The sequence below is a fragment of the Furipterus horrens genome, unplaced genomic scaffold (assembly GCF_987537825.1).
Source record: "Furipterus horrens unplaced genomic scaffold, mFurHor1.1.pri manual_scaffold_1, whole genome shotgun sequence".
In the NCBI taxonomy this organism is placed as follows: domain Eukaryota; kingdom Metazoa; phylum Chordata; class Mammalia; order Chiroptera; family Furipteridae; genus Furipterus; species Furipterus horrens.
The window spans coordinates 137,478,204-137,504,972 of record NW_028327171.1 but is presented as its reverse complement, the minus strand read 5'-3'; the positions used below and the strand labels follow the sequence as shown (position 1 = coordinate 137,504,972).

General features: G+C 32.8%; 1 protein-coding gene across 1 annotated transcript in view; it reads left to right on the top strand.

Moving 5' to 3' along the window:
* LRP1B (LDL receptor related protein 1B) overlaps positions 1–26,769 on the top strand; it is a 1,919,366-nt gene that overhangs the window by 1,642,280 nt on the left and 250,317 nt on the right. Inside the window, exons 56-59 of the mRNA XM_090279551.1 lie at positions 609–792; positions 4,707–4,792; positions 11,298–11,420; positions 13,387–13,568. Coding sequence (XP_090135677.1) covers positions 609–792; positions 4,707–4,792; positions 11,298–11,420; positions 13,387–13,568 — 575 coding nt within the window. The remainder of the gene's footprint in view (positions 1–608; positions 793–4,706; positions 4,793–11,297; positions 11,421–13,386; positions 13,569–26,769) is intronic.

Below are 26,769 nucleotides of genomic sequence, written 5' to 3'. Positions count from 1 at the left end.
GACGATTATTTCTCCAGACAATATTAACATTTCAGGTTGTGGAATCTTTCCAGTCAATAAATATTAATTGATTCTTACTATATATTTAAAAATTACAGACTGCCTCAACTTTATCTAGGCAACTTCACCTTGTGCCTTTAGCTTTCTCATCAGTTCACTAAGGATAATAATACCCAAATCATAGATTTGTGTAAGGCTCTAATAAAATATAATAGAATGTGATAATATTAGTAATTTTCATAACTCCACATAAGGTTTAATGCTTATTATTGTTAAAGCCTTCAAAAAAGACAATATTAATGAAATAGAAAAATAATAAAATTTTACAGTTTAGTTCTGTTTTCTTTGCCATTTTCTAGTCACGTGGCTATGGTGGTATCAATTAACTTTTGTAATCTTCCCAACCTCAGAAGATCAAGTGAATATATTTTGGAGATTTTTTAACTTTAACTACACTTTATATTTATACTTTTTATTAAAGTATAATCACTGGGTGACAGAAAGACTTGCCATTCTCTGTTGTTGGTTGAATAATGCTAAAAAGATATTCAATAGGAAAAGACTGTGACAATTAAATGAATTTACTATGCTTGCTTTATATTCTGCAGTGCAAATGCTGGCCTGGATTCCAAATGAAGGATGATGGTAAAACATGTGTAGACATTGATGAATGCTCTACAGGCTTTCCATGTAGCCAGCAGTGCATCAATACATATGGGACCTACAATTGTCTCTGTACAGATGGGTATGAAATGCAACCTGATAACCCAGATGGCTGCAAATCACTTTCAGGTATCAAATTAAACTTGTCCACAGAGCAACCTCAGCAACATATATGTATCCTGTATTTTTTAGCCATTTTTATTGAGTTTATTTATTCTCGCTCTATCTTAAAAAATCAAAATTTATCCCTACTTACCTTGATATGGGAATCTGTCATTTTGATTTTGTGTGTTGTCCATAAACTGCTCTATTTCTAATAACACTGCACTATGGCCTTGTGAATTATTAAGCGACTTTATTTTTAAAGATTTTGAGAGTACTCACAAGTAATAAGAACTACCTCTAGCATTGCCTCCTGCTAAAACACAGGAGAAGACTTGGTCTAGACTATTAAAGAGACTATTGTAAAAATTTTCTAATAGTTTTCCTTCTTCCCTACACCCCACACCCTCCTGCATGTCAGGGAGAACAGTAGGTCAATAATAACAACAGAATAATGATGACAACAATAAATCAGCTATATAAAAATTTTTTAATTCTTCCAGTGATTCAGCAAATATTAAACTTGTTTGTTCTGAATAGTGTGATTATTTGTAAATTAGAAAATTAAGTAAAATATGACCCATAATTTTAAAAATATTATAATTTATTAGGGGAGATTATCACACATATTAAAATAATAGAAAGCAATATAAAATAATGACTATTAAAATGGGCAAGAAATGGTATATAAGGTGTCTCTGTCGCCCTTACTGGAGTGTAATAAATCAAATAATACTTCTAGTTTCTTTTATATATGCATTTTGGTGACAACATTTAAAACATTAGATATTTTCTCATCTACATTCATGAAATAAATACCAGGTATTGGAACATAAAAATTAGTTATTTAACTGGCTAAAATGTGCACAATATAGGAGAATAACTACATTCAATTTTATTTCACTTTTCATTAGTTTTGGAATATTCATTCCTGAATCAGTTTTTGTGTTATTCAGAACACATTGTTTTATTTGTCAAACTGTCTGCTTTTGATCAGTTTACTACTTTCTATATCATGTATTTAGTGCCTGGGACAAAAAGATGACATAAAATCTCCAAACCAGTCAGTTTCCATTACTATAAACTTTTCATAAAGGATTGTTTATAAAGGAGATGAATGCTGATTACAGTTTGGGTCCTATTCCATATTCAAGCTATATTTATTTACTGTTAACAATAATAATTAGAAAAAAATCATAGTTTTAATCCAAAAAGTAAATTCCTGAAGCATAAAAATGTTCTAAAAAGAGGCTAGAGTTTTTCCAAATCTCTTGAGATCTAATTGGCATAGAACATTTTTTAATTTTTAAGTGTACAATGTTTTGATTTGATACACTTAAATATTGCAATATGATTATCACCATAATGTTAGTTAAGACCTCCATCACTGGACATAATTACCATTTTATTTTTTGTGTGGTGAGAATATTTAAGATTTGTTCTCAGTAACCTTCAAGTACATATTACAGTATTGTTATCTATAATCACAATCCTGTGTATTAGATGTCCAGAAATTACTCATCTTGTAAATGGAAGTTTGTACCCTTTTATCAGCATCTTCCCATTTCCTCCACCCCTCAGACATTGGTAGCCATCATTCTACTCTCTGTTTCTACATGGTCTTTGTTTTAGATTCCACATATAAGCAATATCAAAATGTATTTGCCTTTATCTGACTTATTTCACTTAGCATGGTGTCCTCAAGGACCATTTATGTTGTTGTAAAATGTCAGGATTTTGTTCTTTCTCATGGCTGCGTAATATATATATATATATATATATATATATATATATATATATATACACACACACACATATATGTGTGTGTGTGTGAATATGTACATGCATATATATATATATGACATATTTGTTATCCATTGACAGACACTTAGGTTATTTCCATATCTTTGCTATTGTTTATAAGGCTGCAATATCCAGGGAGACCTGATCTATCTTTGATACTCTTTTTATTTCTTTTGGATATATACCAAGAAGTGATATTGCTGGAGCATATGGTAGTTCTATTTTTAACTTTTTGAGGAACCTCCATAGTGATGGCATCAATTTACATTTCTGCTAACAATGCACAAGAGTTGTCTTTTCTCCACATCCTTTCTAATACTTGATATCATTAATCTTTTCAATATCATTAGTCTTTTCTAACATTGTGGTTTTGATTTGCATTTCCCTAGTGATTAGAACTTTAGCACACCTTTTCATGTATCTGTGGCCATTTCTATGTCTTTGAAAAAAAATGTATACTTATTTCCTCGAATTTTTATTTAATTTTTTTGTAATTAAGTTTTAGAAGTTATTTACATAGTTTGGATTTGGATATTAACCCCTTATCAAATATAACGTGCAAATATTTTTTCTGCTTCTGTAGGATACCTTTTATTACATTGTTTCTTTTGCTGTGCAGAAGCTTTTGGTTTGACCTAGTCCCACTTATTTGTTTTTGCCTTTATTGCTTGTGCTTTTGGTGTCATACCTAAAAATTGTTACCAAGATCTATATCAAAGAGTTATTTTTCCTTTTTTCTTCTAGGAGTTTTATGGTTTAAATTCCTACATTTAAGTTGTAAGGAACAGAGGTGCTTAAGTATTGATGTAGAACATGACTTATTAATTTTACATTTACAAATGTAGAACTATATTGATAGGGATGGAAAAAACATCTTCAATTGAGAGCCTACTCTGTTGAATAGGGTTCTGAGTATCAGTTCGGTCTCAACAGAAAGACTGGAATGATGAGGGCACTGCCATCCCGCACATGTGGTATGTGTTTATAGGCCCTGACATAGAGGATGCTAGAACATGTATTATATATTTATTATGAAAGTAAATGATAAGAGGAGGAAAATAATAATTTTGAACATAAAGTAAACAGGACAAAACTCTATGACAATTAGTGCTTTACAATATAATTTACATTAAATTACATAAAATGACTATATTTTATTGTTTTATTTTCTGCTGACATTAAATTTGCTTACAGGGCAGCTAAGTGTGTATATTAATTCATCTAAGAAACAAAGGTGTTTAAAAAGAGTATAAACAAAATTTTTATTGAATTGATCTAGGCTTATAACAATCAAGGATGTGGGCAAATTGACGTTAAATTAGTCTTATAAAAGTCAAATAAATATACTATACAAAACTTTCTGAACATCTTTTGCTTAAGAAACTGTTTTATGTCCTAATAAATACTGATGAGAAAACCAATATAAAGGTTTAGAGAATCTTCATATATATGGAGAATGGTCAGATTTTTATTATTATCTTTCCTAGATTCTAGAACAAATGAGATTCTAAACCATATTTGACAAACAATAAGAAGGAAGTATAGATTATTAAAGGATTTTAAAAAACAGACTCATAAGGAAAAGGAAGGTCAATAAACAAAAATTATAGATCCAATACTTTAAGAATTATTTTGGTGAAGTCCCTAGGCAAATAAAAAGTATACAGGTGGGTAATGGGGCAATGATACTCTTAGTTTACTCCAAAGTTATTCTGAGAATGTCAGGTAGTTATTTGATTATCAAAAAAAGAAATGTTTGATAGTATGTATGTTTAACTGTACCATAACTTTCTAAGATTGGGGTAGCTTATTCTTTTATTAAAAGCTCATTTAAAAAATTAGATTATAACAGCATTTATTTCTACTAATTTCCAATAAATTAGATCATTTAATATTCAAAGAAATCGAGGGAAAGAGAGCATTAGCATTTATAATTATTTTGATTTCCTGTACTGTCTATGTGTTTGCTGCCTTTTTATCTTATTATTAACTGAGGTGCTTAGTGTGAATTTTTAAAATATTAATCTACTAGAGGCATGCATTTGAATTTATAATGCTTCAGAAGCAAAACAGAAAGCAAGCAGAATTGAAAACCATGCACACAAAATGTCTAATATGTTTTTTATCTTGGTATTTAGATGAAGAACCTTTTCTAATTCTTGCTGATCATCATGAGATAAGAAAAATTAGCACAGATGGTTCCAACTACACACTTTTAAAACAGGTATGATATTCTCATGATGATTGGGTAATATTAATTATGAGTACTTCAAATTTGTATTAGAGCCACAGAAATATCTCACGATCAGAATTTGTGAAACACTAACTGTTCATAAATACATGCATGTATGTTTATGACATGACCAAAAATTTTATTTTGCTTGAATTGCCGAGGTGATGTTCTGAATTTGTCACATCACAAAAGTAAATGTTGCAAGGTATAATTAAAATAAGGAAAAGAATAGCTAGAGAAAGCATAAAAGTCTCTTTTAAGTTATTTGGTGCATTACCCAAGTGTGATTTTCTTCGTGATTTTTTTATTGTTCACACTATTACAGATGTTCCCCATTTTTCCCCTTTGGTCTTCTCCACCCAGACCCCAGATCTGCACCGCCAACCCCTGACCTTCACTATATTGTTGTCTGTGTCCATGAGCTATGCATATATGCATATGTTATTTGGTTAATCTCTTCCAGTCCCCCCACTCTGCTCCCCTCTGAGATCTGTCAGTCTGTTCTATGTATCTATGCTTATGCCTCTGTGACTTAAAAATAAATATCTTTTACAGAATTCAAGTTTCTGTGTATATAACCAAGAAATAAAACAAGGCTGATGATCCCCACCCCTTAAAATCTGGAATAAACAGGGGAGTAAAAGCATGATTATAACTTAGTTAAATGTTATAAGGCACATATTTCCAGTCTTGTCCTCTTCATTTCTCAATCCATCCCATGACCTAAATGGATCTGGACTTCTGTTTTTATGTTTGAATTCTATTGTCAGAATCATTTATATATATTATTTGACATGAAATATATAATTTCCATTTTATGACAAAATATAAAGCTGTGACTCACTCACTTCAACTTTTTTTCCCTCCCACTTTGCAGTGGAAGTAGCATAAAATTAAATGATTAAAACTAGAATGACTACTATGTGGACTAAGGAAATCACATATAGTTAGTTATAGCATATTTTTAGTTGTCAGAAGTAATAGCTTCTTAGGAATTATTTAGTTTGTATTTGTTCTGCTACAGATATCTCTTGGCCCCAAACTATAATAACGGCATGCATATGTAAAAGCACTGTCTAGAATAAGTGTGCCAAAAATAAGGATATTCCTTGTTCTTATATTATATTTATGCCAGCATTAATAGGCAAAGAAAGCCATTCATGTGGTAATTTTTCAGCAACACAAAAAATATTTAATTAAAATTATTTCTGACACCACACAGATGGATTTCTTTATTTATAATGTTAGAATTTCATTAATTTTGTGTAAATATTTAGTATTATTTTAAGTGTAAACATTCATTGATAAGTGTGATATTGACTCTTCATAACAGAGTTGGATTTTCTAGCTTTCATCTAAGTTACAGATTGAAAATAAAAATTTCCTATTAAAACCCAGATTTCTAGCTACCCATAAAAAAAAGGAAGGTTTATCAGGGCTGAGCCCACATATCTGAATAGCCACAATCAAACTGTTTAGCTGCTGCCACTCTGACATAGAATCCATGCTTTCCAAATCCTCGGAGTACTCAAGCTTACCATGTGCTTGCTACACATACCCCTACCTTATTCATGGATGTTTCCTGCTCTCGAGTTTGGAGAAGTCACCAACATCCACTGAATTACACTGTTTCACTTTCTAATTCTAAGCCCTTTGGAGATTGAATAAAATATAAAGTATTTTCCTGTTTTTATAAAAACTAAACAGGATCTGTTAAAATATAAGAATTAAACAACTATCTCTTTAAGAGATGAATAATTCTAGGGAAAAAATTCAAGTATGTATAAATAACTGCTTTACAATAGAAATATTTTTACTGACCAAGTGATTTTTCTACATTATTTAACTTAATTTAATTCTTTATTTTCCATGCGGCCTAATTTTAAGCTTGTAGCAAAGGTAGAAAATACTTGAAATTATCTTTCTCTTGGAGTAAATCTGCATGCTCTTTCTATTCCTTCCAAGTTAAGTGAGCCAGTCATTGATTTTCTTGTGTGGTCTCTGGAAAAGAGACATGTTTATTTTCCCTTCACTATATTGTTTATTGTTATAGTACATGTCTATATTTATTTATTTCCCTTTAAAGATATATTTTTTATTAATTTTTTATTTATTGATTTGAGAAAGAGGAAGGGAGAGAAACATCTGTTTTGTTGTTCTACTTATTTTTTCATTCATTGGTTGATTCTTGTATGTGCCCTGACTGGGGATCAAACCCAGTCTTATTGGGATTATTGGGACAACACTCAAAGCAGCTGAACTACCTGGCCATCCAAGGCCTAATTTATTTTTAAATTAAGTTTATTGGGGTTACTTTGGTTAATAAAATATATACATTTCAAATATATAATTCTATGATACAAGATGATACAAGATCTGTATATTGCATTGAGTGCCCACCACCTAAAACCAAAACTTCTTTTGTCAACACGAACTTGACCCCTTTATTCTTTACTCCCCCTCGACCCCCTTTCCTCTGGGAACCACCACACTATTGTCTATGTCTATGAGTTTTTGTTTGTTTTTCCTGTTTGTTCATTTGTTGCTTTCAGTTCTATATCCCACATATGAGTGATATCATATGTTTCTTGTTTCTTTCTGTCTGACTTATTTCCCTTAGCAGGACATTCTCAAATCTATCCATTTTATCACATGTGTGTATTCTTTTTAACATTTCTCTCCTTTAGACTGTGCTATCTTAGAAAGTTCTCTCTTTAAGATACTCTATTTATAAGCTCAACTGAACCACAAATTTAACTAATACGGCAACACTTCATGAAAAGAACCATAACAGCACTCCTTGCTTCAATTTCCAACTCCATTGCTCAGGACATTTCTGTTTTCTCTTTTGTTGTCTTTATAGCTAATATGTTATCTGAGATTGTTCTTAATGGAACAAAATGTTTTTTTTCCCCTCTATACATCATTTAAGTCTATTTCATATAATCAAACTACTTTAAAGCACACTTTTGGATAATGCTTTTTTTCCACGAGGAATAATTTTAAACTACTGCCAATCCCCAGTACCTAAGTGAGGACAAATTTTAGATAGTTTTCTTAGTGTAGTGTTTATCAAAATAAAGAGGAAATGAGGAAGATGAGGAAGCTCTTGAGAACTCTGAACACCTGTGGTGCTGAAAGCACTTGTTAATGGTGACCACTGAGTAAGGAAATAGAGACCCAAAAAGCTAAAGATAAGTCTTAACTCCAGTTTTGACTGCAGACAGTTTGAAATATATCATTCTTGTCATGGACCATAACTTTGTCATAACATTGTAGAAATATGTAAGTTCTAGGCAACAGAAACGTTGTCTAGTTATGCTAAATGAGGCAGAAAACAAAAGTAATCCTCTCTCCACATTTTCTCTCAGTCAAAATAAATGAGAAGACAACGACACTCCTGCCTTAATAATTTGGGAATGTTTTGGTGTAAGTGACTAGGAAGAAAGATTTACCCTAACGTCTTGAGTTTTATTCTCCAATATCATCAGCAACATTCTCAAGAAGTTTTGTAGCATAAAATTATAAAAACTTGTAAATGTTTGTTAGCCTACATAGTCTAAAACAGAGTTATAGCTAGGTCAGTTATAACTTAAATTCATACACTACATTTAGAAAATGTACTTTAATAACATGAATTGTAGCAATGAAAATTAATCAAATAGCTTTCCAATTAGTTATCCAGTTCAATTCTAACAGTGCCTTTTATTCCAGTAAAGTTGTACAGAGAAACAAAAAAGAAAATTTGCTAAATTAATCACCCTGAACCAAAGGGTACAGATATTCAGCTACATAAATGAAAGAAGCAAACAGGATTTTGATGAGACCAGTTTTCAGCAATGAAACCACTAGGATGACTCTAGTTTTTAGACATTATTTTGACCATACCCATGGCTATTTTAATGTCTCATATATGATTCTACAAAGAGAGCATTGTACTATTTTTTTGTACAAATTAATGGTAAACTGTAGCAAAATGACCCGTTTTGTTAGAATATATATGTCAGAATTCAGAGCTTCAATTTATCTGTGTTTGCAGCTTTAATTTATTAGTGGGTTTTCTAAATTTGGTATTGGATTTTTATTGTATTAATTGATTGTTGTAAAGAAAGGGAAATAATTTTGCTGTGACTAGGGATTGTGGGTAAATTTTTGCTGAAGTTATAAACAAGTTTCTCTCTACTTTTTCTCTATAAATCTCCAATTTATCTATCTCTATCTGAATTGCAAGCCCATCAGAGAATCTTAACCCACGTAATTTATTTATCTGGTGAAAAAACTATTTGAATGTAAAAAATATTGAAGACTACTATTGTAATATATTTATTATATCTTCTATAGATCTTGGAATATATTCAATATATATTAAAATCTCCATTTATTCTCCAAGACAACTTTCTAGATGTTTACACTTAAGTACATTTAGTTAAGGAGTCCTCCTGTTTTTAGCTTGTGAATATTCATACCTAATGCATCTTTTGAATCTGTAATTGGATATTAGTTGAAGTTCTTTTTTTTTAGCATTTATAGTTATTATTTTGATTAGTAACGTTGTCATTAAGAAGTATACTTGCATTTATTTATCTGGGCATAGTGAGGAATTTACGCTGTCATGTTTACTTCCTTGTGACTCTTGTTTATTCTCTGGGGTTAGATTATTTCAGATTATCTTTATCATCTGGAACTGAAGAAAAATATTTCTCATGTTAAGCCAAATAAAAACATACAATTTGAACCTATTTTAACACCATCACCACTAGAATATATTCCTGTTAAGAGAAGAAAAATCAGTGTTTGTCAGAACCTTCTCTAAGTTACTTCTATACATAGGCTATCCTTACTTTTGGAGATAGTTGTAAAGATATAAAACCTTGCCCTGGCTGGTGTGGCTCAGCCTGTGAACTGAAAGGTTGCTCGTTCGATTCCCAGTCAGGGCACATACCTGGGTTGTGAGCCAGGTTCCCAGCTGGGGGCGTTCAAGAGACAACAAGTAGATATTTCTCTCACACATTGCTGTTTCTCTTCCTCTCTCTTTCTCCTCCCCTCCCCTCTCTCTAAAAATAAGTAAAATCTTTAAAAAAATTTTTTTAAAGCCCTGAACAGCAATAATTTAACCTTGGCCTAACGTTCATAAAGCACTACATAAACCTAAAGCAGTGTTATTATTATTATTGCATTCTAAATTTTGAGAATACGTATGGAAACTAAACTCACACACAGTAAACACCATCCTTCCTATCCCTACTTCCCAAAACTAAACCAAAGCAAACAAGAGAACCTGTCTCTCTAGAGATGCTAATCCTTGACTATAGGACTAAAACTAATAATAAATGACTCCTAAAACAATTTGAGACTTAACTACAACTTTAGGGTTGAATATTGACATAAGCAAGCTTATATCAAATATAAAGATATAGCAAAGATACCTTGATGCTTTGCCAAGTGTCTACCATATCAAATTATTTTTGGATCCATAAGAATTTATGTATTAATAAACTATTCAGTATTTAAAATGAGTTAGCACAATTGAAATTTTAATCCAAGTCTTGTTAATTCATTGGGATAATAAATCCATAAGCCCTACTAATAGTTCAGAATTAAACTAATCCTTCAGCAATCACTTGAACAATCCAGCACCTAAGAAGATTGCCAGATACTAATGCATGATGCTCAAACAAAATCAAACAACGGAGTTGCTAAACCAAAGAGCTGTAGCATTCAGAAACCAATCCTCTGAATTCCTGTTCATTTTTGTTACCTGATTTAAAAAATACATAACCATTCTGAAGTGAGGCTTTTCCTTATATTTCCACCATATGGAATAAAAATATTTTGACCCTCCAATTACTTTTTGGCCAAATACTCTTCTAAGGTTATAATTTTTTTAATTCTGATGTGGTTCTGTATTACCTAAGGGGCCACTAGAAGAATAAAACTATTTTTTAAGTGTATTTGTTTTGTTGAGACAAAAAAGTTTAAAGGAATAATACAATTTCTGAATCACCTTTTCTTATTTTAATCATATGGCTATGCAGGGATCGTGATAAATTATCAGGGATTTTTCCAGTTTAGATGTATGTTATTTTGTGCTTACTCTATAGAACAGACAATAATGGCATCAAATTTATATTCAATAGTTACCTAAAGTGAGAGTCTTTCACTTTATCTCCCGTAAAGCAAGGGTTTTTGTTTGTTTGTTTGTTTGTTTTGTGTATCACCCTTTCTGGCTATATACTTAAATCATTAACTATAAATGTTCCTAAATTGTAGTGGCCTGCTTGGAAAATATTTTCAAATAAATTATACAACATCTTAAGTGTACAGTAGAGGAAGAATGTAAACATATAAATGCTTTAGAAAAGATGTGTTCACAAATTCTATTTATTGTAATAACTATAAGTATTAGGTACAAAGTGAGATAGTGATTCTTATAAACTTCTAAAATATTTTAAAATAATTTCTGTTATTATTCAAACATATTCTTTTTTATTTTTAGGGGTTAAACAATGTTATTGCTATAGACTTTGATTACAGAGAAGAATTTATCTATTGGATTGATTCCAGCCGACCCAATGGGAGCCGCATAAATAGAATGTGTTTAAACGGAAGTGATATTAAAGTAAGTGATATTACAACAATGGGATTATTAGATATTTTATTAGTGTGGTTGAATTAAATAGGAAGTGTTATTTGATGGTAAAGGTACAACTCAAAATGTATTAGGTTGGTATGAATTTCACATTTTATAATGTAAATTAACACATAGTTTAAATATGAAATATAAGCCTTTTATGTCTCTCTCTATATATAATTATAATGCTATTATTTGAACTAAGATAGAAATAAAATTGAGTAAATAAAATGTGAATTCTATTCACAGCCATGGTTGCTTTCAGCTTGAAAGATGAGTATCTCAGATTCAATTGTGTTAATTTATATAAAAGACAAAATTAAGTCTGAGAATTTATAATTGAAAAAATGATTATTAAATTATAGATTAAAATTATACCACTATTAAAATCACTACACTATAAATAGGAATAATTAAATGTATTTGTATAATAGCATGAACATTCTGATTAGACAGCATTGTAATTAAATACATGTCATCTTCTAGATATGAGATCTTGGCACCATTTCTGTGTTATCTTGAGTTTTAAAATAAAATTATCTGCACTGTCTATATACAGTAAAATTTATTATAAAGATGTTTAAATTCAGTACTTAAGTCTATTAATTGTTTAAACTCTTTTTAGCCATTAATTACATCATATGGACATTTTTGTTGGAAGCAATAAATTTTGAAAATGTTAATTATCTTGAAATGTGTTTATACAATGCCAATAGGTTGGGTTATGGTAATTCAGAACAACTGTATTTAGTGATGTTTTGTTTTAAATAACAGTATGTGATATAGAACAAAACAGCATATAATTTTGTTTGTTGTTTTATAATTCAGTTCTTTGGCGATTCATATAAAAACTGAAAGTTACCTTATTCAGACTTGATCATATATTTTTATAAGACATTTAAATTGTCAGTTATCTTTATATTTTTGAAGATTCTTTAATATATTTAAAGAACATTAATTCCCTACTGGCTTTCCAATACTGATTTATTATTACTCTAAAATATTTCATAACATAGGGTTACAAAATGCACCTTTCCCCCTTTGGAGTTAATAATTCACTGATTTTTATTAAAATTGTCAGACATGACAATTTTCAAAATTGAAATTTGGAAGAAGAAAAGATGTACAGTTCAGTATAGTAGATTCATATTAATTGGTGAAAATGTTTATGCTGTCACTTTATTTATATCCTTACTATTTATGGTTTATGGAAAAAAATAACTATAAAATTTTATTAGTGTTTTTTGTCTCTAACTATATTACTATTGACCTCTATATAGTCCCAAGTTTCAATTACTTTTTGCACACAGTCCTCAAAAGCACTGAGAACTCAGAAATAGCAGTCATATAGATCAATAAATTTGGATTACTTATATACATTATATTTGTACATAAAAAGTATATATCCTTATTATATTTGATATTGACAGGAGTTAGCATTGAGCACATAATTGAATGAGAATGTCTTCACTTCCCTTTGGTTAGGAGAGGTTCTCACTTGTATTTTAAGGCAAAAACAGTTTGGGGGTGGTAAATGCTATTGCTATCTCCCCTAGAACCTGTTAAAGATAAACTTGGGTAATCTTTGGTATGTGTGAATGCATGAGAGTGGGTATTTATGTATGACAGAATTTTTGCCCCTCATTTTGAGAGGATAACTACACTAAAATGAAAGTGAAATCTATAACTATGTAGCTGTCAGACAGCTGTTTTCAAATTTGGGCATTTTTTTCTTAAACCCATATGTAATTTCTAGGGGCCTGATTACATGTTAGGTAATTTCTCACCAACAAGTAAGTAACTTTATTAGGGTAAATTGTTCTATGTTTTGTGCTTATCTAAATGTCATAACAATTAAATAGAATTACATATCTCTTTAAAAATCAAGAATCAATTGCTCAGTTCTTATACTAGGTATTTACACTGTTAACTTTTTAAATTTTTATTTTTTTAGGTAGTACATAACACAGCTGTCCCCAATGCGCTTGCTGTTGATTGGATTGGAAAAAACCTCTATTGGTCTGACACAGAAAAAAGGATCATTGAAGTATCCAAACTCAGTGGCTTATACCCTACTATACTGGTTAGCAAAAAGCTGAAGTTTCCCAGGGACCTGTCTTTAGATCCTCAAACTGGGTTTGTAACAAACATTAAAAATCTTTCATTAAAAATGAATACTGTGGATTACAATACATTCGATGTGGTAAATACCAATCTGTAGGTTTTAACATAGAATCCAATGTAAAGTGTTACTGTGTAGAATTTTCTTTTGAGAAATCAGAAATTAAAATGTGATTATTACAATGAAATGAAATATTTAAATGATGAAATTTTAAAGCAAGTGTATTTTAAAGCCTTAAACAAAACTCTTTCTAACTAATCAATAAATGTATCGTGGAAATAGATAAAACTTCCTTTGTACAAACTTCTTTGATTTTAATTCTTTTAAATCTTGGACTCCCGGCCAAGATGGAGGCTTAGACTGACACGCTCAGTCTCCCTCTACAACTAGAAAGGAAAACAACTACCTCAAAACAAAAGATAACTAGAAATTCCAGAAAATAAAACTACACAGAAGCCCAACATACAAAGTTATAAACCAGCGGTGCTCGTTGGACAGGTAAGAAGAGCGAATCGAGTGATGCTGTTTGCGGTAGCACCAGGGACAGCGGCAGGGAGAGCAATACTGGCTGCAGTCAAGCCATGGCAGCTCACTACCCCAACACTGGGAAAGGCAGCCCCCGCATTGCCTCAGAAGGTGAGGCCCAGAGGGCGGGAGGACGGATCCCGGTCTCCCAGCGGAGAATACCAGCAAGAATTCATCTTGGACCCCCGCCCCCACACAAAGCGCCACAACACCACTAAAAAGCTTGCGGATCACCGCCGGTCACCGGATTGTGACAAGTACATGGGCTCTGCCCCCTATAGCCTGCCCAAGAAGTAAAGCAAAACACAAATCTGTCAAAATGAGGCAGACAACTATAGAAATCCCGGTGACACAGCTCACCAGGCAGGAGATGAAGAATCTGACAGACGAACAAATAAGAAACCTTTCAGAGACTCAATTCAGAGCTATAGTCATTAGGTGGCTTACAGAATTAACAAAAGATTTGAAACAAGACAAGAAAGGATTGAAAGCCACTCATACTAAATAGAATGATACCACATATGAGACAAGTGGTTAGGAAATAAAATCCAGAGATCAAATCAACAAACTGGAACATAGGGAAGGAACAAACAGTCAACCAGTGCAAAGCAAGGAAAGTGAGGAGAGGATCAGAGACCTCTGTGACAGCTATAAGAGATCAAACATACAGATTATAGGATTGCCAGAGGGTGAAGAAGAAGAAATAGAAATTGAAAAATTATGTGAAAAAGAAATGAAGCAGAACTTCATGAACTTGGGGAAGGAGATAGACTTACAGGTCCAAGAAGCACAGAGAGTTCCAAAAAACTGGACCCAGGGAGAAACACTCCAAGACACATTATAATCAAAATGTCAAAAATTAAAGATAAAGAGATAATCTTAAAAGCAGCAAGAGAGAAGAAAATAATCATGTACAAAGGAGTCCCGATGAGACTATCAGCTGACTTCTCAAGGGAGACCTTGCAGGCAAGAAGGGACTGGCAAGAAATATTCAAAGTAATGAAAATGAAAAACCTACAGTCACAAATACTCTATCCAGCGAAACTGCCATTCAGAATAGAAAGGAAGAGAAAGTACTTCCAGGACAAAATAAAACTGAAAGAGTTCGTTAGATCCAAACCGCTATTATATGAGATATTAAAGGGACTGGTTTAGAAAAAGGAAGATCAAACTCTGAACATTAAAATGAAAACTGCATCACAAGAACCAACAACAGAAGCTAGGGAATCAAAACAAAGGCAGCTAAATAGGCAATGCAAGTGGAAAAAGAACTATAGGTATGGGGAACATACTGGGGGGAGGTCAAAAGGGAGGGGGAAGGGCGATACAGAGGGAGATAATACAGGAATTAAGAAACATAGTAAGAGAGAATGGAATAGACAGGAAGAGGTTGAGAAGAACTATATGCTCAACCAATGGACATGAACTAAAAGGGGGGGACAACTGGAGCGAGGGAGGCCACCGAGTGGAGGGGAGCAGAGGAAAGGGAAATTGGGACAACTGTAACAGTATAATCAATAAAACATATTTTTTAAAAATAATTAATTAATTCTTTTAAATCTTGGAGGAAAGGCAGATGAAGAAGAAATCTTGGATAGTCGCAAATGGCTGATATAATTTCTGAAACACTTTTGAACAGGAGACATAAGTAGTATCCATGGACAATAAATAACAAAGTGCTTTATTCGTACAATTCAAAAGAAAAAATGGAGTGTGACTAAGCAGAAAAGATTCATATTGAAGCTATGTTTTTTTTGTTTGTTTTTTTTTTTTTTTTTTTGCCTTTCATTGTAAGAATGGCAAACAAGTCATTGCAAGGATAAAAGACAGTAGTCTGTAGAACTCAGATGGAGAATGAACATACGTTAATGTGTCAAAGCTGTCTGATGTATGTTCGCTGAAGTTCTATAGATTATGACTGGTTACTTTCAATTATGTTGTTTTGGTATGTAGAGAAGGCATATTTTTCCACTGTGTTTTGCACTATAATTTAGAGTGATTATATAGTCCAAAATTATTTCTGCAAAGGTTCAAACTATCCACCGCACTTACTAAGATAACAAATAAGTGAAAATTTTGCTGATTTAAAATAAGACACATTCACAGTAGCAAGTATTACAATAACTATAGTGCTCTAAATTTTCTGCTGTCTAAATTCATTTCAAATGTGTTTCAACAAATCACTGCTTTTATCATATTGTATGCAACAATTATATTGTGCTTATTGCTAGTATATTGACTTTTTGTTGCCCCTTATATTTATAATTGGCAGCATAATTGTATTATAGTATATGTAACAGCTTAATTTTAAAAATTAATCAGGTAAAAGCAGTATCTAATAAAGAAGACTTGTACTGTAAGTATTATTCTGTTTCCAAGGTAATGTGCAAGTTTTAACTTTTCATTAATATAAAATATTTTCTCTACCATAGCAGCAGAAGGTTTAAAAGTGTCAATTCTATTTTAACTAAAAGAGTCATAAAAGAATCTGTTTCTACATTAGTTTCAAGATATACAGTAGTCGCTCTCTATATTGCAGTTCACATATCGTGGCCTTACTGTATCATGGGATTTTAAAAAATATTATATTTAATTATTTATCGCAGATTTTTTGCTATATCATGGGATTTTGTGGTACTGTATATGTATGTTGTTAAAGTTACATAGGTTTAAGAGTGTAGAATATGTTTAAGAACAAAAGTAGTGTTTATAAAAGTGTGGAAAAGGTTAATAAGGGACTGGGAATGGTTTATAAGTTGTAGGAAGGGTTTATAAAACCTTAAAATATATATAAATACTAAAATAAATGTAAGGTTCCTACTTTGCAGATTCTCACCTATCGCAGGGGTGTCTAGAACATAATACCCGCAATAAGTGAGGGAATACTGTAATATCCAGATGTACTAAATTTGGTTACCATGATCATTTATTTATAAGGATGTAATTTAATTTCTTTTGTATTTTATCAGATTTTTTTTTTACTGTGTCCAAACCATTGTCCTTTTCTTCAAAGTCAATATGGCTGGTTTAGTTTCTCATTTTATACTATTCAAGGTACTTCATTTTCTAAATGAAAGAAACCTTACCTGTTGATAATAATAGTCTTTCCTAGTTAGAAAGCAAAAGCTGTATCCTAGTCTAGTGAACAGAGCAAAATCCAGTTCCAGTTTTAACATTTATATCTCCAAGTTTCCAGTAATTACCTTATAAACTAAAAGAAGTCATAAGTTATGATCAACATAAGACCAACCATAAAAAGTGTCAATTAAAAAAGAAAATATTAAATTATTGTAGATGCTATGAAAGATGGCCTTGATTTCCTTTTTTGATAATATTTGGATTATGATATAGATATGCCATATATTATCCAAATAAACAGATAAAAATTGAAACTTTTTTTGAAACAGTTAAAGCCACCTGACCTAAGAGATAAAACTTAATGATACCTTTCTATTCATGCTGTTTTTCTACTCCCCATAGTGAGATACAGGGCAACCTGGATTTTAGCTTTTATGAGGTGAGCTTCAGGGTGAAAAAAATACCATAACTGTCTCAAATATCACACAATATTGCTTCAAAAATGGAATTTTAAATTGTAAGATTACTTAATAAGAATGCAATTGAATCTTTCCACAGCAGATTACCATTGTTATTTGTATATGTTTTTAAAATGTAAATACTACTGATTTCTGTATCCTTGAGAAGTGTGATTTCTGTCCTGATATTTAATGAAGGATAGGGCAAGAATTTGTTTAGGTGAGGATGAAGGTTATGAAACTAGTGTAATGAAGCAATAAACATTTAGGAAGCAGTTTGACAGTCTTTTTTATCTTTTAATAATGGTATGCCAATTGTCACAATATCAATTTGGATATGGTGGCTAAGACTGGAAAGAAGATACAAGTAGACAGATCATCTTCCGGGTTGTTACATTTAAATTCAGATGAAATTTAATTATTCTAATTATTTTGTTATCTGACTTACTTTGGGAATCAGTGTTTTAATTTATCATAAATTTATAGTAATATAAACTATTTATATTCAATACATTTAAGAATCTTCTCCCTAGTATATATATTTTTTAAATATTCACCTGAGTATAATTTTTGTAATTTATTTGAGAAAGAAAGAGAGATCAGGGTTGCCTTTCGCACTTGCCCCAACAGGGATCAAACCCACAACATTTTGGAGTACAGAATTGAGTTGCTGAGCATAATTTCATCTTTCTGTATGGTTAATGTGTCAATTCAGGTTATCGTAATAACAAAAGATCATCATAATAGACATTAAAGTGAAAATGTGATATTCCTAGTTAGCAGAAAATAAATGTATCTGCTCGTGCATTTATTCAACTCATATTCTCTTAGCATTTAGTGTATATTTGTCACTGTTCTAGGTAAGAGCATAAAGAAAAAAGGCACAGTCCTTGTCTCTAATTATTTCACCTTCTAGTAAGTAGGGGATGAATAATTAGAATGCAATACAATTAAATCATAAGGTAGAGCAACTGAAGAAGTTCATAGCTCAACTGGGATCAGAGAAAACTTCGTATATGACATAAGGTGGGTGAAGTAAGAATTAGCTGGGTAACGAGGTGCACTGACAGCAGGGGTCACTTACGGCAAAAGGAGCACGCACCGTGGGACAGCAAGGACACACACGGGAGCACGGCACACGGAACGACTCATGCTGTTGAAACAAAATGATTGTGGGACTTGTAGACCAGTTCACTTTACAGAGTAAAAAAGAGCTAAAAATATATCGGAGCACAACACAACAACAACAACAAACAAAAAAACAAACAAGCAAACCTTACCAGGTTTCTGGCTTGCACAGACAGATAAATAGAAGAATAATTTCTCTAGAATATAAGGAATATAGAAAAAAGGGGCAGATATAAGAAAGTGAAATGATCAGCTTGCAGGGTTACTGAGACTGGGAGTTCTGATATAATAATGATGATGAAAATAACTACCACTTCTATAGCATTTTGTGAATTAGAAAACTCTAAATTTTATATTTTATGTTCTTGTACTGTTTACTCAGAATCTCTGGAGAAGATTTTTGCTTTTTTCTATTATTATCCTTAGAGTACAGATGAGAACATTCAACAGCAAAATGCACAAATAACTGTCTCAGAATCATTTAGGTAGTAAGATATTAAAGTGGGGATTGAACTCAGTTTTCAAGCTTTGGTTATGTATTTTCTCTGTTATATAACATTAGAGTTTCCAGTAACAAAATGACCTTGGATCATGAGCATGTTTTTAAAGATCCATCAAAACAAAAGATAAGAAAAAGAAAAGAAAAATATACCTTACTATTTTCCATTTTCAATTTTAATAATTAGATTTTTACAAAATTTGAAATATAGATGATATGAGTTGTTTTTTGGAAATAAAGAAAACTACCTAAATTATTATAACTTATGGAAAAAACTTGGTTCTTCTTGCCAATGCAGTAAAGGATTACAAATCAGCAAGTCTATTAGCATACAAGCAGGATTAATTAGTGATACATTTTTCTGGAAGAGAATGGGCCTTGCTGAGGTGAGAAGAATAGGTTCAAGGTATGGCAAGATAATGATGGCAAGAACATCAAATCCTTTGTTCTGAGGACTTATACAGTTGGTAGGATGGGGTGAGGAAGTTATATATTGATTGACAGGTAAAAGTAGTGCCAGCTTTTCCAGGGGGGAGTGATTACCCAAACTTAGGTATGTGTGGGGGTCTGTTCGCCCCAATCCTTATCTTGCTCCAGACTTTATTTGTTCATCTTGTTGTAAAACAGATATGTGACAGGAGGCAGTTAATTAAAGTTGGGGCAGTTACCCAAAGTTATTTATGAGCTCTTTCTGTAAGCATTAGGGACTCCCTCATAAAACAGATAGGGACCAGAGGTAGGCAGTTAACCAAAGCTGTTTCATGGGCTTCTTCTTTGGGCTTCTCTTCCCCCTTGTAGACCTTGGGATGAATACATAATTTCAAAGCTTTCTTTCCAAGAGAGTGGAAATGGTACATAGAATTTCATGGACCCCCTCTCTCTCTTGTTAGCATGGTGTTTGTTGTAATGTTCAGAACACCTGGAAATATTATCAGGTCAGGCTCAGGACTGCTGAGTTAGTAGGTGACACATGTCTCCCTCCTCCTCCCTGCCTTGGTTTACTGTCTATCCTACCTAAGATAACCATGCTCCATTTTTAAAGTAAATTTTTATTTATTATTCTCTCCTAATAGTCTTTCTTCCTAAAATGCTCTTCTGTTATTTGTCCAGTTGGGATAACTTTCCATTTTTCCAGCAAGAGCAGACAGTATCACTTCTGTGAAACATTCCCTAATTGTGCTTCAGTAGAACCTTATACTGAACATATTATATTATATGCCTGTTTTATTTATTTTTAATTATTTGTTTACTTTTATGAAGGTATAATTGCCATATACTACATTAGTTTCAGATGCACATATGACTACTTTTAGTATATATGTCTACCTATATAGAAAGTAAATTTCTTTAGCATAATGGTGATGGTTTATTTTTAGTTTGCACCTAATACAGGGATAATTAAATTCACTGTTGAAGGAAATAATAAATGGTCAACTGGACATATACAGCACATACACTTATAGCTACAGGGATCTTATACCTACAACTATGCACAAACCAATATATTGTTATGTAAATAACTTGCATGTTTCAAAGGAAAGGGTAATAAAGGAACTTCTGTTGTGAAAAATTGAAAGGCATACCAGGAATAAAAAATCAGTTTTGAATTTCTGTGGGGAACACAGAAATACTTTATTAAACTATACAGTCACATAATAAAAGATTTTTTCTACCAATTTTTAAACCTATATTTTAATATTTTGGCAAAAATGTACAGGAAATCAATATCAAACATTTAATAATTCAAAATGAAAAAACAAAACTATAGCTGAAAGAAACTTCTATAAATTTATTCCCCAAATTCTGAAAAAAATGTGAAAACTGAGGGAAAACTTCGTTTTATTTTAAATAAATATAATGTATTACATTAAACTCTAAAAACATCCTCAAGAATCAGTGAAGTGTTGTGATGGTTATAAGCAGACATTCTGTTGTATGTTTATACTTGGTTATAACTTGCAGATTATATGCTTTTTGGAGCTCAGATACTTTAGATGTAATCTTAGGTAAACATTACATCTTATGTGGGTAAAATTTAGAACTCTCCTTTTTGACATTTTCACTAAAGTTTTAATTTCTCACCTTTAATTATTTATAGCAAATTCTTCTGTAGTTAGGTAATTTTAAGGGGTTGCATTTCAGATGTTAAAATTACCAATATGTCTGGTACCAGTTTATTGAGAAACTTGAAAAATACATATATTAATGAGGTTTAATTATGGAAAAGAAAGTGAAATTTAGCTATCAGAAGTTAGTTACCCATAAGGAGAGAGACACAATAAATCCTGTGTTTATGGAGGCTTATTCATACTTGAGTACAAGTTCAGCCATACTTTTCTTGAATGCATGAGAATGTTTTCATAATATTCTTTCGGTTGATGAATACTTAAGTAGACTAATAATGTAGTAACATGCATAAAATTCAGGTAAATTATGTAATAAGATACACACAATCTAGATCTAACAGGTAACCTATTAGGTATATATTGGGTTGACCAAAAAGGCCATTTAATTCTGTAAAATAAAAGATACATTTTTCATTTCTATTAATAACTTTATTTCTTTGGATATTTTTGAGTGTCTTGGCTATCTTCTGCTATTGGCTTCTAGTGTGTAGAGGCCAGAGGTGCTGCTAAATGTCTTCCAATGCATAAGACAGCCCCACAGCAAAGAATTATTTAACCAAAACGTCAGTAGTACCAAGAAACTTCACAAACCCCTTTTGACATGTTCCACAGCACCTTCTCCATACACTCCACAGATCTTTTGCATTTCAGTTGCATTTTTACCTTTCTTGAAATAATAAATCATAATATGCCAAATATATTGCTTATTTTCTTTCATCTTCAGTATTAAAATGGCTACAAAAAATCACCAATTTTGATAAGATTTTTTAATGCACACTGATATGACAGCTATCACATACAATCTAACAAAATTGTTTCAAATGAAGTTGAAGACAGCTAGGCACTACCAGAGCCATTGTACAGGGGAAAGGAAAAAAAAAAAAAACTAAAATAACTTTTTGGCCAACCCAATATAATAAAATCAAGATATATATTAATGCATCTAGTGCAGATAAAATAATAAGCTAATATATGCTAAACATTCACTACATGTTTATCAATGTTCTAAGTCTTTTCTCTACATTCTCTTATTTAATCCCCACAGTGAACTTTATGAGGAGAAACCATTGTTGTCCCTTTTCAACATGAATAAATCCAGGCTCAGGGAGGCTAATTAAAATGCCCAGGTTCACATACCTAGTAATAGGTAGATCTAGAATTAGAACCCAAGTAATTTGTTTCTAAGTCATGTTTTGCTTAGGACTCTACATAGTGCTGCTTAGAAAAAAAGAAGAAGAAAGAAAGAAAAGAAAAAAGCTAGTCTATAAATCTGGTGACCTGAGTTTTCTTCCAATTGTATCACTATCATATTTGAATAGGACGAAACACGCATTCCTGTATGGTCTCAATTTATTAGTAGAATAAAGGCTTTAGGCTAGTTGAGCTTCTAGACCTATTGCAACATTAAAATATTTAATTAAGTCATACTTTGTTCTAAAAGCTGAAAGACATAAAGATCATTGTAATTAAGGAATTTGTAAGGTAGTTGTGAAGATGAGATTTATGTTAAAAAACTATGAGTGAGCAAAAGGTTTCTCTCATGCTTTTTCCATGTTTGTAAAACTATCATTCCCTCTCTTGTGCCTCTTTAGTAAAATAGTTTTATTATAATATGCTTTAATTTTTTTTTTCATTTGTTTTACAGCCAATTCTATTGTGCTCACTGAGAGATACTTGAAGGCAAAAAACATATCTTTTTATCTCTTTGTTCCCACTACTAAGAAATATCTAGTATATTATATAGTTTCAATGAATTATTGCTTCAAATTATTGCTCTCAGTCTACTCAAAATGGCTTTGGAGTTTATCAGAGCTGTTCCATCAAGCCCTGACTGGTGTGATTCAGTGGACTGCATACTTGCCTGTGACCTGAAAGGGTATTATTTAGATTTGCAATCAAAGTACATGCCTGGGTTGTGGGCCAGGTCCCTAGTTGGGGGCATGCAAGAGGCAACCCATTGATATTTCTCTCTCACACGGATGTTTCTCTCCCTCTCTTTCTCCCTCCCTTCCCACCTCTCTAAAAAGAAATAAATAAAATCTAAAATCAATGAATAAACTTTTTAAAAAAGTTCTTTGATTATGAGGCCCAAGAACCCACATCATTACTGTTTTGTAGATTCCTATGTGCATGATGCGCGTGTTCTTCAATTATACACATAATAAAAAAAAAAAATTCCCTAGACCAGAGGGGGCTATAGCACAGGATCTTCAGGTACATTTCCTGTGAAGTGCTGTAGGAAAATAATTTCTGTCACTCAAAACTATGTGATAAGCCCTGGCTACTGTGGCTCAGTGGATTGAGTGTCAGCCTGTGAGCCAAGTGTCACTGGTTCAATTCCCAGTCAGGACACATAACTAGGTTGCACGTCAGGTTCTCAGTTGGGGGTGCAAGTGAGAGGCAACCACACAGTGATGTTTCTCTCCCTCTCTTCCTCCTTTCCCCTCTCTCTAAAAATAAATAAATAAACAAACAAACAAATAAATGTTTTGAAAAACTATGTGATAAAATAGGGATATTACAAATGTCTATTAATGAATCACTGTTTTATAGTATATAAAAGGATCTGAAAACCTTATAATTGAAAAGATAATGCTTAATTTTTTAACAAAGAATTTCTCAAATATATTTAATCTTGTAAGTTACCTTGAAAAACATGAACTAGAATAAATCAGGGAAGAATTTGTGAAGAACAGGGGATAATATGAATTATGTCTGAATGAATATATCTATGTAATTGAACAAGCAGGAACAAGGCAAACAATACAATAAAAGTCGTCGGCAGCCGTCTGTCTCGAGAGACGATGATGTAGCTTCTTAAGAGTCTATCTGCACCGCCGAGAATGGCTGTGCAGTCCGACTCGGGAGTGACACGGTATCTGTCTCCTCCCGTGTTGAATCGACATCTTGCGATGACGCTGGAGTGTCCTCTCCAGTGAAGCTGAAGCTACAGAGCCTGGGCAGGGTGATATGGAGGGTCTGCTGTTGCCCATGCAGCAGACCCCCCCTCTCTTCGCAGCTGAAGGATCCAAGGGAAAGACGGAGTCAATACAGCTTGGCTTCAGGTGCGCCGCAGGAGTTGCCGGTGTTGACTACAATGTCAAACCGCCTTAGGGACTCCGGCTCCGGATTTTCTGTCGGGGTTTACTCCCTTAGCCCTTCCCCTGAAGAGGTATGCCGCAAGGCAGCGGAGGTTTTTTGGAGTCAGAGTTTTCCTTCTCTGATGTGCCCTGACTGGAAGATCGAACCAGCGACACTTAGCTCGCAGGCTGACGCTCAATCCACTGAGCCAAACCAGCCAGGGGCAATACAATAAAAGTACATAAGTAAAATTGTAGGACTTTAAATGTTCCGACTAGAGCTGACTTCACACATTTTAATAGTGGAGAGGAATTTGAAAAAGGATATTTGAGCCAAATAACAGAAAGTTTGAATGGCAAGACAAGGATTTCAGGCCTGGAACTCTTAATGAAAATTACTTAGAGTGATGTAACCAATGTTGGACTCCATGAAATATGTTCTTCCTCCTCTTTTTAACCTTGTTTTAAAATGATGATAATAGTCAATTGAAAAATTTCAGAACACAATTAAAAATTTAGAATTGCTATTTTATAAAGGTCAAACACTTTAACATGTATATTATAGGTAATGATTTCAAAAACATTATTTTGCACATGCAATAATTTTAATTAATTTTGTTAATATATTTCAATGACTAAAACTTCTTTTAATTTTGGGGATATTTTAGTTGCAATTTCAAGCAAATGCAGAGGAAACAACTAAATACAAATATGAAGAGTATCTCTAGTTAAAATAATTTGTATGAATTTGTATATATTCATTTTAATATTACAGAAGTTATTAAAATACTGCTTTTAAATTTTATTTATGTATATTTAGTTATTTTACTTTTTAAAAATATGCTTTATTGATTATGCTGTTACGGTTGTCTCAATTTCTTTTCCCTTTGTTCCCCTCCATCCAGTGACTCCCCTCCCTCCAGTTGTCCTCCCACTTAGTCCATGCCCATTGGTTGTGCAAATAGTTCTTTTTAACATCTTCCTATCTACTCCACTCCCTCCTATTATGCTTCTTAATTCCTGTACCATCTCCCTCCCTTTCCCCCTTCCCCTCCCCACTGACCTCCCCCCAATATGTTCCCCATACTTATAATTCTTTTCCCACACCTGTTGCCTACTTAGTTTGCCTTGGTTTAGGTTCCCTAGCTTCTGTTGTTGATTTTTGTGATACAGTTTTTATTTTAATGTCCATAGCTTTGATCCTCCTTCTCCTAAACAAGTCCCTTTAACATTTCATATAACAGTGGTTGAGATCTGATGAACTCTGTCAGTTTTACTTTGTCCTGGAGGCACTTTCTCTGCCCTCCTATTCTGAATTACAGCTTCACTGGATAGAGTAAGCATGGTTGTAGGTTTATGCTTTTCATTACTTTGAATAGTTCTTGCCAGTTCCTTCTTCCCTGAAGAGTTTCTTTTGAGAAATCAGCTGATAGTCTTATTGGGATGCCTTTGTAAGTAATTCTTTTCTTTTTTCTTGCTGCTTTTAATATTCTTTCTTTATCCTTAATTTTTGACATTTTGATTATAGTGTGTCTTGGAGTGTTTCTCCCTGGGTCCAGTTTTTTTGGAACTCTCTGTGCTTCCTGAACCTGTGAGTATATATCCTTCCCCAAGTTTCCGGAAGTTCTGCTTCATTATTTTTTCACATAATTTTTCCATTTCTAGTTCTTCTTCTTCACCTTCTGGCAACCCTATGATTCAGATATTGGCCCACTTATAGCCGTCCCATAGGTTTCTGAGCCTCTCTTCATTTTCCTCACTTTTCATTTCCTCTTTCTGCACTGGTTGACTGTTTGTTCCTTCCTTATATTCCGATTTGTTGATTTGATCCCTGGTTTTCTTTCCCTCACCACTATTTTTGCATGTGTTTTCATTCATTTCAGCAGGGCTAGCCTCCATTCCTTCCCCATCTTGTTTAAGATCTGCTGTTAGGTCTGTAAGCTTTCATATAACCAAAGCTCTGAACTGTGCCTCAGAAAGATTTCCTATCTGCTGAGCTGTTAGATTAGATACTGTATTTGCTCTCTGGTCAGCTGTGTGATTGGGATCTCTGTCATGACCTGTGCCATCCTGACAGTTCTGTGTTTACCTTTGCTTCCTGGGTGGGGCGGTCACACCTACACTATAGGAGGCAGAGTCCTGTGCACTCGTCACAACTGGGTAACCTTTCTAACCACACTGCAGCATTTTGTGTGGGGGCAGAGGTTCATGATGAATTCCTGCTGTTCACTCTCTGATGAGAGACCAGGAGCCTCCTCCTTTATCCCCACACCCTCTGGCCCTCACAGTCCAAGGCAATGGGGGTCTGCCTTCCCTAGCAT